This window comes from Rhinichthys klamathensis, unplaced genomic scaffold, assembly GCF_029890125.1.
Source record: "Rhinichthys klamathensis goyatoka isolate OS25496 unplaced genomic scaffold, OSU_Roscu_1.1 h1tg000321l_1, whole genome shotgun sequence".
Classification (NCBI taxonomy): domain Eukaryota; kingdom Metazoa; phylum Chordata; class Actinopteri; order Cypriniformes; family Leuciscidae; genus Rhinichthys; species Rhinichthys klamathensis.
Window position 1 is genome coordinate 921358 of NW_026606837.1, and position 15631 is coordinate 936988.

Consider the following 15631-nt stretch of genomic DNA (forward strand, 5'->3'; position numbering starts at 1 on the left):
CCGGGCCAGCACTCCGTGAAGCAGCATGAAAGCCTCCTTCCAAAACTACCGTAGTTTATCCCACTTACAAAGGGAGATTGCCAGAAATTGCACAAAATGACTTAAGTGTAACCACGTCTCATCTCTGTTTAATGTACAGAGCTGCAGTCATGCGCTCTCGCACTCCCCCGGCGGTTCTGGTCACTGAGCGCTTCCTCGTTTCCATTGAAGCACAGAATAAAGCTTTGCAGGGTCAAGCCTCCTGTCACCGTTTCCCTCGCTCTAATTTCTCATCACGTCCGTGCACATGTTGTAAATTATGCTCATAAAAGCCATTTGACGTTGTTATGATCGGTAGTTGCGCTCTGGACCGTGGGCCTGTAAACGTCAGATGCGGAGGGACTCCACAAACGAAGGGGAAAATGTAAAGTGCTACAGAAAAAAAAAAAGAGGTACAGAGTGAGTGGACACACTTTTACTAGTCCTTTTGGTCATTAGAACACGAAACACCCGCTGGCTTCACCATGTTTCCTGTGGTTTAGCTTTCATGGCAGTTATTGCCAATGCCACGATGTCTCTTATCATTGGCGGCAAAAAAAAAGAAGCTTTGTCAATGAATAATTCCATCTGTAATCTTCATTACCGAGATTAACTGTCTGTGGAACATAAAATATAGTGTGACAATGTCAGTGTATTGTTTTTTACTTACAAATAGGTGGATGGAAATATAGTGATTGATTTCCATTGTATGTGCATTTTGGGATATCGCAAAATGTGCATAAAAAAACAAATGCACTCAATTGAGGCAGATCTTTTTTTTTTATCCCACTAGGATGACATGCGCATAAAACTGCGATGGAATAACACATTTACCGAATAAATCCCTCGATGCGCAACAAAAAAAAAAGACTTTTCCTCAAGAGCTTCCATTTTTCTTACAGATATTTGGGTGAGTGAATGATGACAGAATTTATATTACTGGGTGAACTATTCCTTTAACCTCTGCTTTCTCCCGAGCAAACGCAGATGACTTCCTGCCAGTAGTCTTTAGGAAAGGTGTGGGCGGCGAAGAGGAGGCCTTAACCTGGTGCTGACAACTCTGATGGTCGAGAGAGGCAATATTACTAAAGCAGAGTGTGTCATAGGGGATCATTTATAGAGAACAAGTAGAGAACAAAAGCATTTAGACCTCTCAGTCTCTTTCTCTGCCTCTGGCTCTCTTTTTTTTTTCCTGCCGTCTTATCCTAATGAGAGGTTCAAGGCTTTGCATGTGGGACCGCTTTGCTCCAGCGACAATGATCTCTCTTTCAATTTCCCTGGTTCACACCTCCAGTGTCTTCAGAAAGACAGCACCAGGGCCCAGGATGTCCCGCCATGCATTGCTTTAAGACAGAAAGATCCCACAGAGCTGTAAAAGAGAAGAGAATGCGAGGCATATTATAAAGCAGACACTCTCTGTTTTTACAAGTGCAAGTCAGAACAAAAGAGTTGTGCCTTTTTTTTTTTTTTTTTACCAGACAGTCTGCTTTGATTTTCTCTTTCCACTCTCATCTTCTCATTTTATGTAAGTGAAGTGGAAAAGAACAGACAAGAATCAACTCTTTAAAGGAATAGTTCACCCAAAAATGAAAATCGTCTTCGCTTACTCTCCCTTATGACATTCCGATCCCCTGTGACTTTCTTCTGTGGAATTTTTTTTTTTTTTTTCATGCAGGTCTCTTCCATACAATGTCAGTTTAGTTTTTAATGTTTTTGAAACTTCTCATGGTCACCAAGGCTGAATTTATTTTATAGAGTAAAACATTACAATTTTCAATAACTGTTTTCTATTTTATTATCTTTTAAAATACAATTTATTCCTGTGATGGCAAAGCTGAATTTTCAGCATCATTACTCCAGTCTTCAGTGTCACATGATCCTTCAGGAATCATTCTAATGTGCTGATTTGAAGAAACATGTCTTATTATTAACATTGAAAACAGTGTAGTGCTTCATATTTTTGTGGAAACCATGATGCTCTTTTTCAAGATTCTTTGCTGAATAGAAATTTCAAAAGAACATCATTTATTTGAAACAGAAATCTTTTGAAACATCGTAAATGTCCTTACATTCACTTTTGATTAATTTAATGTGTCCTTTCTGAAAAGTATTAATCTTTCTGATCTCAAACTTTTGAATACTAGTTCATGTATATTTATATACAGTATGTATGTATGTACTGTATATGATTTGGTCTTATAGGGACCTGAGGCACACCACACCACTGCCTATCCTCCTTTTGATCCATCTATAGAGAGAATTTAAAATCTCCTCCTCTCTTCAATTCTCACTCATTGATCTCTCTTGCTTTCTGTCTCGATCTCCATTTGCCCTCTTCTGTGAATATTGTGTCTGAAATAATGAACCACAACAGCAATGCAAAAAAGTGGGGCTGACACTTGCATTCCACAGCAACTCATACTCGCGCACACACACACACACACACACACTCCTGGCTGATGCTTTGATGACATGGGGGTGGTGTGGCCATGCAGGCCGGGTTGGAAAATGTCTTTTGAACACCATCAGCAAAACCCTTAGATCCAGTAAATCTGGGCACTGTGTCTTTCCAGCAAATCAGATGGAGATTTACTGTTCTGTTTTCCTTGAATGTACGCAAACATACTGGAGTTCTGCACAGTGCGCCAGTTAGAGACAATATTATTTTGTACATTTGAAATTTAGGGGTTTTAATATGCATAAAATTTTTTTTAGCTCTGTTTCAGGGTGTGTTGAACTTTGGGCACTTTTATATGCCAGAAGGTTGTAGAACTAACAGATTATCATTTTCCTTTTCATTATATTTAGGTCACATTATGTTTTTTTTTTTTTTTTTTTTTTTTTTTTTTTTTTAACCATATACCAGACCCAGGCATTCAATCTTAAAATATGCTAAAAAATTAATTTGAAATGAACAGAAACCTTTTAATTTTTTTGTGAAAATTATTTCTACCAATTTGTACACAAATTTACCTCAGTTATGGAATTGTTTCCAGCACAGCCAACAATTTTGCTCCCAATTATGTTTTAACAAAATGTAGTATACTTGATTAGTGCACAATGAAATGGAAAAATCAAGTGAATAGAATATATGTTTTATTTATTTAAAATTTTTGATATTTTAATACAAGTTCACAAGGTCAAAGTTCTCAAAGGGACATCCATAAATGTTCTCAAGTTCAATCACAACACAGGAAGTATTTCAGATCGTGAAATTGCAGGATTTCATCATTAAAACCTGTCAGACGTTCTGTAATCTAAGCGTGTCTTATCCTGCTCCCGGGAATCGTTATCCAAATTTCATGTTGGGAATGTTTTTGATTATATGGTCTCGTCTTTTTATTATAATTCTGAGCAGTTATATTTATGTAAAAAAAAAAAACCCTACAAGCATTTTTGGAATCTCAATTAGTTTTATGTTGCCTGTAGAGGAAATGTTTTTATAATGATGAAAGACTCTGTTTTATGACAGCACAATTTAATAGACTGCTATCAAAATGAGACACTCCTACCCACCTGTACAAACACACACGAGCCTACCTGTTCATTCACCTCATTCTGTCTCTTTATTCTCTCCACCTGTCTGTGTTCTTCTCCTCAGAGGAGGCGTCGTCTACCATGCACCAGGGTCTGGAGTCTGAACGCAAGTCTTTGACGGAGTTGCAGAAGGAATGCACTGCCAAAAGGTGAGTGATTGTCAACCTGCAATTATCCGTCCCTCTCTTTTCTCGTTTTCATCCCTCGTTCTCTACCCTCGAGTCCAGTGATCTCACATCTGTCAGACATTACCGTGATGGGCCGCAGAACTGGGCGCTCCTTCATTCTGTCGGTTTTTCCGAGCGCTTTGGGAGATTATACGGCCAACTCAAGCAGACTGAGGGCATGCTGGATATATTTGTGTTTTCCCACCCACTCAAATTGCATAGTGTGACAATAAACAGATTATGTTGTGCCAACCCTAATGGGGTTGACACGACCCAAAGGGTCACACACAGTGGGCTGACCTCTGAAATAATGCATTTGTATGTCTGGTGGTGTTCATCTGCCTCTTGTTTGAAGCAGAGTTGTCAGGTCTCGGGTAATGCTGCCGTAAATATTGCTATTTATTTTGTATTTTTGCCTCTTTTTTTTTTATAGATTGCAACATTCAATAGAGGGGAAACAGGATTATGAAATGATGTAATCCAGTTCAAATCTTTCAACCCAGTTTATATATTATTTATATATTCATAAATCACACCATGTTCGTTTATTTGACCATAGGAGAACTGGCTGAGCCTGGTTTCTCCCAAGGTTTTTTCTCCATTTCTGTCACTCTATGGAGTTTGGGTCCCTTGCCACTGTCGCCTATGGCTTGCTTTGTCTGGGTTTATAAGACACTTAATGTTTAGTAATATTATTGATTTGACTGCACATACACTATTGGATGGGATGGGACTAATAGGTGAATTGAACGCTTTTCATAATTGAACTTTACACAGTTACTGAACTGACTTCAACTGAATAATGGCGCTATATTAATATTAATATAAAATATAAATACAATTTTAATTCATCCCCCTTAAAGTACCATCACTACAGCCATACACATTCAGACAGATGTCTCTGGGCGTTGATTCGCACCTCATGCTTTTTTGGCACATCGGAAACCCACTTACAGTAAAGACAGATCAAGTTATGTTCACAGTTTAACAGTGGTTGTTTTGACCAGATTTTGGGTGGTGTAGAGCAGGCCTGGTGGACCCACATGGAAGCTATAGTCCAGTAAGGAAGGTATATCCTTCATACCTCATCATTATTTCCTCCCTGCCTCCTTCTCATGACTGTAAATGAATGCCACATTATCCTCTATCATTACTCTTCATCTTTCTCCTCAAGTCATAGAACCAGTAGCTGAAAGCTGAACATGAAAAGTAAACATTTTTTCAACCCCTTGCACCTCACCTAGACAGGTCTTGGTTTAGCTGTGCCCGTCCTGAGGTAATGGTGTGTCCCTTACTTGACAGATGTGTTCTGATTAGGGTTGGTTGTACCATTGGAGGATGGGGTCAGAGTGGAGGAAGTTCATTGTAATTTGGCAGTTATGATAATTGAGTAACTCTTACCATAGAGAGATGATTCAGAGCATCATTAGCGAAGTGAACTTCCTGAAGCCAATATAAACATTGCAATTAATTCTTCTTCTCTTTCGTCTCTATGTCATTGTGACTCCCTGTTATTTCCTGTCTTGCAACTTTCTTTTGCTGGTTATACAGTGGCCCCAAAAAGTATTAAGTAACTTTTGACACTAAAATCATATTTAAAATACTTCGATAATTATAAATATCAAACCAAGTTACATCGGCACACAAATGTCATCAAAGCTTGATTTTTGTTGCCATTTTTTCCCAGTAACTTTTAACCAAATGGTCTGACATTTGTTTGTTTTAGTGGATGTATGAACACACAGGTGTCCTAGTATATTATGTACATATGTATTAATTTTATATAATAATAATAATAACAGCAGCAACAATTATTATTATTACTATTATTTATATTTATTTTTATTTATATATTGACATTATTTTATTATATCATATGGTTATAATAGTAATAATATAACTAATATTAATGTATTAAATTATATCAATGTAGATAAATAAATATGATTATGAACGTATTCTATAATAATATGAGTAAATAAAAATAAAGATAATTTATTATTATTATATTATTTTACCGATAATAATACAAATAATATATGTCTGTTTACACTTCATTTAAATTATGGAGTGAAAGATCTTGAAGTTCTGTGTTTGTTCTTCAACAGAGAGCTGTTTCTGAAGTCTAACGCCCAGCTCACCTTCCGCTGTCGTCAGCTCATAACAGAGCTTTCCTACATTTATCCCATTGATGTGGTGAGTGTTTAACTCCACACACAAACAATGTCACACTCAAACACACTCAACAAAAACACTCATAATGCAGCTTCCTGTCTTTCTCATTTTGTGCTGATAGCTGGAGCGTGTGGCATGCTGGGAATATTAGAGGTCTGGGTCTTTGCGGACTGGCTTTCCGTTACTGGCTTTTAACAAGTTTTGGTTTCTCACCATTTCAGGATGACCTAGAACTACTGTTCAGTGTGTACGCTGCCTGGTACCCACAGAGTCCCGCTGCCAGTCAAATCAGTTTACAAAATAAAGCCACTGAAAATGAGCAGAAAAACCACATTCAGACCAAACTATCCTCTGCCAAGCTTTTTCAGTCGGTGAATGAAGGATTTGATTTATCGGCTGCTCATGCTGTTCCAGAATGCTGTGCTCACAACTGCTTTTCTGCTGTTTTCTTTTTCTGTTTGCAGAACAATCAGAACGATTATGTGATTTGTGGTGTTAAACTGCCCAATTCTGAAGACTTTCAAGGTAAGTTTTGATTTGGCAATTAAATATACCCGAGAAACATTTGAATTAGATATCCTGAGTTGTGACAGACTGATTTACTAATTAACCAATTAATTGGGCAATATATATATATATATATATATATTTTTTTTTTTCGCTCTCACTGAAGTAAAAAAAAATCTTCAAACTCTCAAATAAACAGCTCTCAGCTCCGTTCTCAAATATATTGAGTGAATTTTGAATTCACTCAATATTGAGTTATTAAATCCTTAACGTTAATTAGGAAACTTCAGTAAGTTGTTGTGCTGTGGACTTGAATGAAGTGTCAAATCATGCTACGGGTTTTAGAACTTTTTTGTGGTTTTATATTTCCAAGCATTTAGACTTGGCATTTGTGCTTGGTGGACGATAAAATGAGATCAGAATTGTGTTCACACTCGTTGTTCGGTTCACTTAGTTCTTTCAGTCTGGATTGAAAAAGAAAATAATGGTTCACTTAACATTCACACTGTTATTCTTTATCAGCTGAGAATTTGTGAGGAGCTTACAAAATGTGTAAAGGAGTCAAAATAGTGCCAGGAGTTCCTCCGTTGCACACAAACAAAGATCTGCTGCAAGGAGACGCCGCTTCCGCCACTTGTACCAAACTGTAATGGCCACCGTAGCTCCTAAGACTAGAAAAGCCTTTTTAGAGTCACATCTTGTGACATTACATTCTGTTTTTGGTTCATTTTGATGTCTTTGGTCTGTGTTAAGTTCATATTTCAGTCTAACCGCACCACAGTTCGTTTGGAAGTGGACTGGGACCCATCTTTTCAGGGGTCTCGGTCCGCTGCTTTGGTGTGCACCAAGGTTCAGTTCAACGTTCACACATATTCAAATGAACCGCACTAATCAATCAGCAATCGCACCAGGATTCGTTTTAAACGAACCAAACCTGCCAAGTGTGAACACACCCTTACATCGGAGGAGGAAACTGAGCCAAGCTGATTAATCAGTTTATATTTGGCTATTTTGAAATTATGATCGTGCCCGCTTGGTCAATTAACATAGTGTTAACTGTCCAAAATATGCTGATAGCTAATTTCTAATCAGTAATTTCAGTGGCTTTTAAATGAATTTCGAGAAACTTTCTATGAATTTTGGGGGTTTAAATGTCTCATTTGATGTCATTCAATTGTATAACAGTATATAATGCATTAAAAAAAGTCAGAACTATTTGTCAGATTTCTTTGCATTGTCAACTCTGGTCCACTGTCACTCTCTGAATTAAATCAGTTCAGAATCAGATACAGCGATTCGACACTCATCTGGCAAGGAGCTCTTGAATCCCCAGTCAGTTCTGCTTCACTGGCTGTAATTCTCTCGATTTCTGGGTTTCTTCAGTCTGGCTGTGGATCACAGGCTCCAGGCCATCAATCAATCATCCTCCTCTGTTCTGATCAATGAAGCCCTGTGTCCATGAAACCCTTCAACTTGTGGTTAAGAGTGAGCTCACTCTAGCCAGTTATTCACACAGCAAGAACCGTGGTCGGACCTTCTGACTTCTCGCATTATGTGAGAGAAAAGGATTTTATTAGAGCATTCATCTCCCAGTTCCCTATAGTTAGGCATTTGGGGTTTTTAATAAGGAGAATGAATTGTGTGTGATGGGTACAAGTGATGTCCTTTGTTGTGCTGGCTGTGGGGAGAGTTATTCATCTCATTTCCCATGTGTCCTTTAGGCAGCACTGTATGTGTCGCAGAGAATCAGGTTTGGCTTTTTTCAGGCAAGGGAGGCATGACTTCAAAAGAACAGAGGTTAATGGAAGCCAGGTTGAACCGCGCACGCAACAAAACGCATATTCACATATATGCATAATATGCAGTCCTTCACATATGTGGCTATTGCTTGCCAGTTTTCTCATTCATGCATTTTAAAAGCACAAAATGACAACTCGTATGCATACACAACTTATTTCTTATTCAAAATAAGTCTCACAAAGCTTTCCATAAGTGATATGGTCTGTGTCCACAGCGCGTTGTTTTCATCTGCAAATGCGTGGCTGTTCTAGCCTGGAAACTTTCTGTAAGCTGAAATGTAGTGAGTACAATGGAGCATGTGTAGTTTAAGGGGTGTTCTGGGAAATGTAGTTTGGATGCATGTTTATGATAAAGCAGAAGTGTGTGTGTTAGAAAAAAAGCTTTTTGCATTTTTTTCATAACACGTAATTACTAGTTGACCTGTTGTCCTTTCAGTTGCTTAGCAACTTAATATTTTTTGCTTGGCATTAGGGCTTTTTATTTGAATTTGCTAGAAATGCCCCAAAAGGTTGCTGTTCAGACTGAAATGGGGCCATCAGAGTGATTTAGATTGCATATAATTATTTAGGAAATGCTCACGTTGGAGTGTGATTATACACATTTAAAGACAGAACACTAACATTAAGCCGATCCTTGTTTTCAGAGTAGCTTTTAGCCTCTGGTGATGCCTTTGACCCTATCAGGAAAGGGCATTTCTGAGGTGAACTGAACTTTTGCATGGTATTAGGTTATTATGCGGCTCCCTATAACTCAAGGGCCCTAAGGAGACAAAATGAATGGCCTTCATCAGCTTCCATCAACTTAACAAATGGCCTCTGATTTACAACTTCGGATTGGAGTGAATTAACTTCAATTGCGGTGACTCATCCTTTAAACCAGAGTGTACAACTTTTGACCTCAACTGAAATGGTTGTAGCACGGTATAAAAGAATAAAGAACCATTTTTGGATTGCTAATATTTTTTGCACTGTGACATTTATTTAATGCTCTCTTATAAAAAAATCTAAATTTTATTATATTGATTATTAGACACTATTGTTAGATGCCAATGTTATTACAATATATTCTTTAATATTCAGAATTGAAATTGTTTGTTGTAGTGAATTAATGTTTTGAATATTTTATTATATATAAAAGCTATAATAAAAATTAATTTCTAATGCAGAGGCATATGAGTGGGAAATGTCACAATGCAGAAAAATCTTAATGGTTCTAAAACAGGCTTCATTTTTTTAAAACAAAATATTTAATTCCTTTTTGATTCTGGTTAAATTTGACTGGTCGGGAGCTTATTTTATGAGATTCACTCGTTTACTGTCTTCTTTGAGTTTTATTTGCACCTCATTTTACATTCATTCAAATTTACATATGCTTTTCTGTGTTTTCCACTGCAGCAAAGGATGATGGGAGTATTGCAGTGGCTCTGGGTTACACGGCACACCTGGTGCTGATGATGTCGTGCTTCCTGCAGATTCCGCTCAGGTATCCAGTCATCCACAAGGGTTCCCGTTCCACCATCAAAGACACCATCACCGACAAACTCACAGAGAAGGAGCGAGAGTAAGAATGTTTTTTGTGATTCTTTGTGTTGTATTGCTCACTGATTATTTGGACTGTTTTTCACAAGTCTGTAAATCTTTTTTTCCCTACTTTTTATTAACAGTTTTAAGCAGAAAAGCATCAAAAACAAACCAGTTGATTTATCGTATGCATTACACTCTAAAGACTTTCTTCCCTTAACACAGAGGGATATTTACGGTGTGCATCTTTTTGCACCTGCTATTTATGGATGGGTGTAATTTGTACACCTGCCTGGTTCAATATGTGTGTTCAGGGGTGGGTTAAGGCCCTTCTTGATTTAAACGCTACTTAAGCGCCACAGGATTCTGGCTTTCATGTGCCAGCCCTGTCCCCCTGAGCCCCTTACCTCCCTTTCATCCATTCCTCTTTAAGTCTATTTTCTTTCATCTTTTTCTCTCATCCTCCTCCTCTGTAGATTTACAGTCTGTTGCAGCATGGGAGATAAATAACATCCTCGAAAGAGGGTCTCTTGCTTGCTTAAGTTTTTGTATAATATATTTGCGTATCTTACTAATTGACACATTTTGTCTCTAAGTGGCAGAAGTGCTGCACTTATGGGAATTGAAATAGATTTATAGCTTTTTAAAAATTCTTCAGTATATATATATTTTTGTATTTTAGTTGTTTGTACTGTTTTACATTTAGTCACGTTTATTGATTGTAAAAAGAGGGCAGGAAGCAACAGGGAATTTTTTAGAGCTGCAACTAACGATTATTTTGATAATCGATTAATATATTGATTCTTTTTTTTTATTAGTCAATTAATCCATTGATTATTTTCTGATCAATAATAACCGTAACTTCTGCCATTTAATCTTTTCAACGTTTTATTCAAACATTTTCTGATAAAATACTTATCAAATAAAAAAATTCCAACATGAAAAATGAAGTGCCAAGAATTCAAAGTCATCTATCAGTGTGATGCGTCCGAATTGTTGCAAACCAGACTCAAACTTGTGTTGTCTGAATGAGCACCACGAAAAGTGTTGGCACCTACCACTAGGCCAAGGCTTTGACTTTTTTTCTTCTTGTAATGACTACATCATGATGACATTTTCATTAACCCATGAGTCATAGGTGCATTGTTGTTATTTGGAGATAGCAATATGCTTGTGTTGATGCTTGTAAGGTTCATTCTATTCTTCCAAGTCTGTTGGTAAACAGTTTTACTTTTGATATCCATCTTAGGTCCATGTTTATAGCTCTAGTGGCTAGAGTAACATTTCATCATCTAATGAGATTTTTACGCAACTTTTGAAACCACCACCATGAATGCAGTCTTGTCCCCCTAATCTTCATAGTTTCATGTTAAATTGCATCCTCAGGGTATGATGTTGCCCAACCATGTCTTAAGATACTTGTAATTTAACTTTTTCTGTGCATGCTATTCTGTGTTTGCCATGGAAACGGATACATACTCTTCAGGCTTGGCCTTTGGGGTCCGAAGACCCTGGCATTTTAATGCCACAATGTGTGGGCACTGCAATTACGGCGCCGACTACCCTGTTGAAATTATTGTTTTTCTGTGTTTTGGTGCCGTAACTAAGCATGAGCTATCCAAGAAGCGAGGCTGCTGGTGTGTGCTGATTACATGTCTGTGGTGCACATGCCCAGAGAGGTATCGCATTCCTGCATTCCGCACATGGCGAAAAGCCCCTTAATGAAACTCGCAATAAAATTGGATTGTTATAATCAGATGGGCCCCCTTTTGAGTGACGGGTCGAGATGCCTTTCTCTGCTTTTGATGTAAGATTAATGGTTGATTTCAACAGCTTATAAATGAGGAGGAAGAAGATGAAGAGGTGATAGAGAGAGGGGGGCAGAAAGAATAATCCTGGATTGTGCCAGCTTTTCTCCTCTTCCCCTCTTCTACTCACGCTGAAGCTGTACACAAGTACTCGGAAATGACTTTATGGAAATGATTTGCTACGATGGCATTTGGCCGACATTTTTATCCAATGTTACTTACATTGCATTTAAAAAAAAAAAAATCAATTTATTCACTCCCTGGAATCCTAAACCATAACCATGATGTCATTTTAAGCGCCATGCTGTATTGTTTGTGCTACAGGAACCTTGCGATCTGATCGGGACACTTTTGAATAACAGGTGATACAATGACATAAACAGTGAGACGCAATGTACCACCAAAGATATCTATCTAATAATAATAAAAATAATACTAATGATATTAAAGCTACAATATGTAATTTTTTTTCACCGTCAGAGGTCGCATTTTCAAAACAATAACAAAGACGAAGCTTGATGACGCTATGAAGAAGAGTGGAACGATGGGAGATGTTTTTTTTAGAATTCACGAATCATATAAATTATGTGTCAGCTAATAAATTAGTTTTTGTATTACCTGTACGTTTGATCACACTATGTTATGTCATCGTAATGAATTGGCTGCCAGGAACGTGAAATGTAATGCTATATTAGCCTGTTACTAAAATGTGAATAAAAACCGCACACAATCAGGAAAAATAAATTGAATAAAAATCTAGTTATATTAATGTGTCATATCAAATAGCCTTTTCACCTCAGAGTCATCACCTCAGATAAGATACCATGACAATATAACCTACTTTATGGCAGGCTAGGCTTTATATGTATACATATATGTGTTTGTGTGTGTACACACATACATATTCACACATACATATACACACACACATATGTTAAATAATTTTATAAAAAGAATCATTTCAGACAGTCTTCTTAATGTGAAAACACAGCCATTATGCGTCAACAAAAGTGCCATGATGGTTTGATTGTTGATTTTCCAAACAGATTCTATGTATTTCAGACGCGTCACATCCATAACAGGGTTTTTGTCACATCCATAACGTTGGTTTTTCCTCATAATACACTTCATACAAATATATATATTTTAACCATTGCTATTTTTATGTTCTGCTAAGACCCCCTCATCATGTGGATAGCAATATTTATACATTGGATTTAAAAGTTCACAGACTTTAAAGGAAATCGAACAGTATACCAAAAACATCCATAACGCATGCATATTTTCCTTTTTTGGGGTGCTTAAATATATTTTAGAAAAACATATTTTGCCTGTCAATTCCCCAGATTGGGTGCTCTGAGAATATGCATTTCCAGTTTAAATATTGTATGAAGTTTTTTTTTCTGAGACATTTCACCTGTCATTATGAGTTCAAATGTCACATCCATAACGCTGGAATTACCCGAATATTTGTCAAATGATTTTTCTTGAGTAACAAATCAGCCTATTAGAATGATTTCTGAAGGATCATGTGACACTGAAGACTGGAGTAATGATTCTGAAATTTCAGCTTTGCCATCATAGGAATAAATTGCAAACAATTACTTTAAACTAATAATATTTCACAACATTACTGTGTTTACTGCATTTTTGATCTTTTGATTTTTTTAAATGCAGCCTTTTTTCACAAACATAAAAAAAAAATTGTCTTCCACAGACAAGGGGACAATATCTTTAGAAACGTTTTATTTATTTTATTCTGCAATTTAGCATTTTTTTCTAAACGCATCTAATTTAGAGTTTTAGCTTAAACTACACATCATTTTATAATAAATGCAACTAAAAGCTTGATGCAGTTTTGAAAGCAGCTCAACTTTTAGGCTACTAAAAATGTAGTTAAAGGAAAAGTTGACCCCCAAAACAAGCATTCTGTCATCATTAATGCAACCTCATGTTGTTGAAAACCTGTATGACATTTCTTTAAAAATATTTCCTGTGTTCGATGGAAGTAAGAAAGACATTCAGGTTTGGAACGACATGAGGGTGATTTAAATGATTACTGAATTTTCATTTCTGGGTGAACTATCCCTTTAAACCAATAGTGTCACTACTTTTAGTTAGATAGAACCTCGACTCTGCTACATAGACCAAATATTTAAAAAGAGCCCAAAATAGCATATGATTTATATGTCAAGTCCTCCAGCAGTAGAAATGACCACATCCCTTTAGCTGCGGCTGGCTCAGATTAGGCCTTGCACATTTCCCATTTTCAGTTATGTCTAGCGTACAGGTCCCCCACAAAGCTTTCCGATTTGTTGCGTTCAACATTGATGTAAAGATCTCTAGATGTTCTGTGATTTTCAGCCACATGAATGTAACACAATAGTCCGTCTTTCTGCGGAGCGCCAGTGTAGTAGAAGCTTTAACAAAGTTCACAGACAGTACATTCGTCCGCCCACCTCCCCTTTCTGCCAGTCACAGCGACTCCCTGGAGACAGCGCTGTTATGAAAGTCAAACAACAATCAGGACACACTCTTCCTGAACTTTAGAATGTGTGTTTGTGAATGTACGCTTGTTTGTGTGAGGGCCGGCCAGCACACGGCCATTAGCAGCAGCTGAGCAGGGAGTGAAGCCGCTCAGCTGTTTAAACTGCCCCATGTATGTGTGTTTGCAGATGAATCAGGTGCCGTTGAGAAGATGAAGGTCTAACCCTTCAGAAGTCGGACTCCTAAGCTCATTTAGGTATGAGTTACAAGGAGAAAGAGAACAGAGGGACCTATGTGGCCCTCGTAATTAACTCCGCACGAGCCGAGCCTGCACCAGATCCTATTATCCCCACTCCTACCTTGACCCGGTGACCTCCACACACCATAACTTACAGCAATATGAGCTGTAATCAGCCCCAAAGTGTCATTGTTTAACATTGTGTCAGCCTTACGCTTGACAAATGCTTTTTAAATCATCTTCTCTATCTCTCTCATGGCCTGTTGGGCCTGGCATTCATATGTCTATCTCTCTGTCGTAGCAGGGTCTTGGGTTTGTATAGTGTGTATTCTCTGAGCTGCAGTCTAGGCAGCTCATTAATCTCCTCCAGTTTGGGAAGAAGCACCGAAGGCAAGTAGTCAGATTTAACAGATACTTTTATCCAAAGTAACTTCAAGTACACTTATTACAGGTTTTCACTCAACACAGGGCTAGGCAAAATTCACAATTGAAGATTTGGCTCCCTTTCAATTCATGAATGTGTGTTTGAAAGGTATTGATCACCTCATAGGAGGTTGAATTTGAAATGTTATGTTAGAAAGACGAAATAATGAAAAGAAATTCAATGAATGTGTTGGATTCTCGAACATCCATCTATCCATCCGTCCATCCATCCGCACAATCTACAGACTTTCAGCTGTTTGCAATGAACAAATCAAACAAAAGTAATTGAAATACCTCAACTCAACAGTTGTTTTACCAAATCCAACTGAAAATGCAACTTTTAATGACGTCTGCCGTCTCAAAATGATTCAACCTCCTGAATAGAATACCTCACAACAGGTAAATTCTGCAAAACAGGTTTTGTCTCAAGCACACCTGATGCAACTAATCAAGGGTTTCATTAGTTGCGTTGCACCAGGTGTGCTTGAGCTAGAACACATGAAATATCTGAACTGGCTAGGTTTGTTGAGTCTCACATTTACATTTACATTTATTCATTTAGCTAACGCTTTTATCCAAAGCGACTTACAATTGCTATATATGTCAGAGGTCGCACGCCTCTGGAGCAACTAGGGGTTAAGTGTCTTGCTCAGGGACACATTGGTGTCTCGCAGTGGATTCGAACCCGGGTCTCTCACACCAAAGGCATGTGTCTTATCCACTTATCACCACCCCTTTGACTGCATTTTAGAAATATGTCAAAAGAATGGTCCATAAAGTTAAGAGAAGATATCATCGGCCTTCACAAACAAGGAACCGGGTACAAAAATATAGTGAAGGCACTAAATGTTCCTAGAGACACCGTTGGAAGCATAGTTTGCAAGTTCAAAGTTAAAGGAAGCTATCAACGGCTGCAAACAGATTTCTGAGGAGGCAGGTTCAGAAAAACTT

The 15631-nt window shown here is 37.6% G+C and overlaps 2 protein-coding genes across 6 annotated transcripts in view; one reads left to right on the forward strand and one right to left on the reverse strand.

Moving 5' to 3' along the window:
- Positions 1-15631, reverse strand: part of map6a (microtubule-associated protein 6a) — a 224641-nt gene that overhangs the window by 97304 nt on the left and 111706 nt on the right. The gene's annotated exons all lie outside the window — the stretch shown is intronic.
- uvrag (UV radiation resistance associated gene) overlaps positions 1-15631 on the forward strand; it is a 106686-nt gene that overhangs the window by 40786 nt on the left and 50269 nt on the right. Inside the window, exons 9-12 of the mRNA XM_056271541.1 lie at positions 3620-3704; positions 5831-5918; positions 6362-6422; positions 9599-9764. Coding sequence (XP_056127516.1) covers positions 3620-3704; positions 5831-5918; positions 6362-6422; positions 9599-9764 — 400 coding nt within the window. The remainder of the gene's footprint in view (positions 1-3619; positions 3705-5830; positions 5919-6361; positions 6423-9598; positions 9765-15631) is intronic.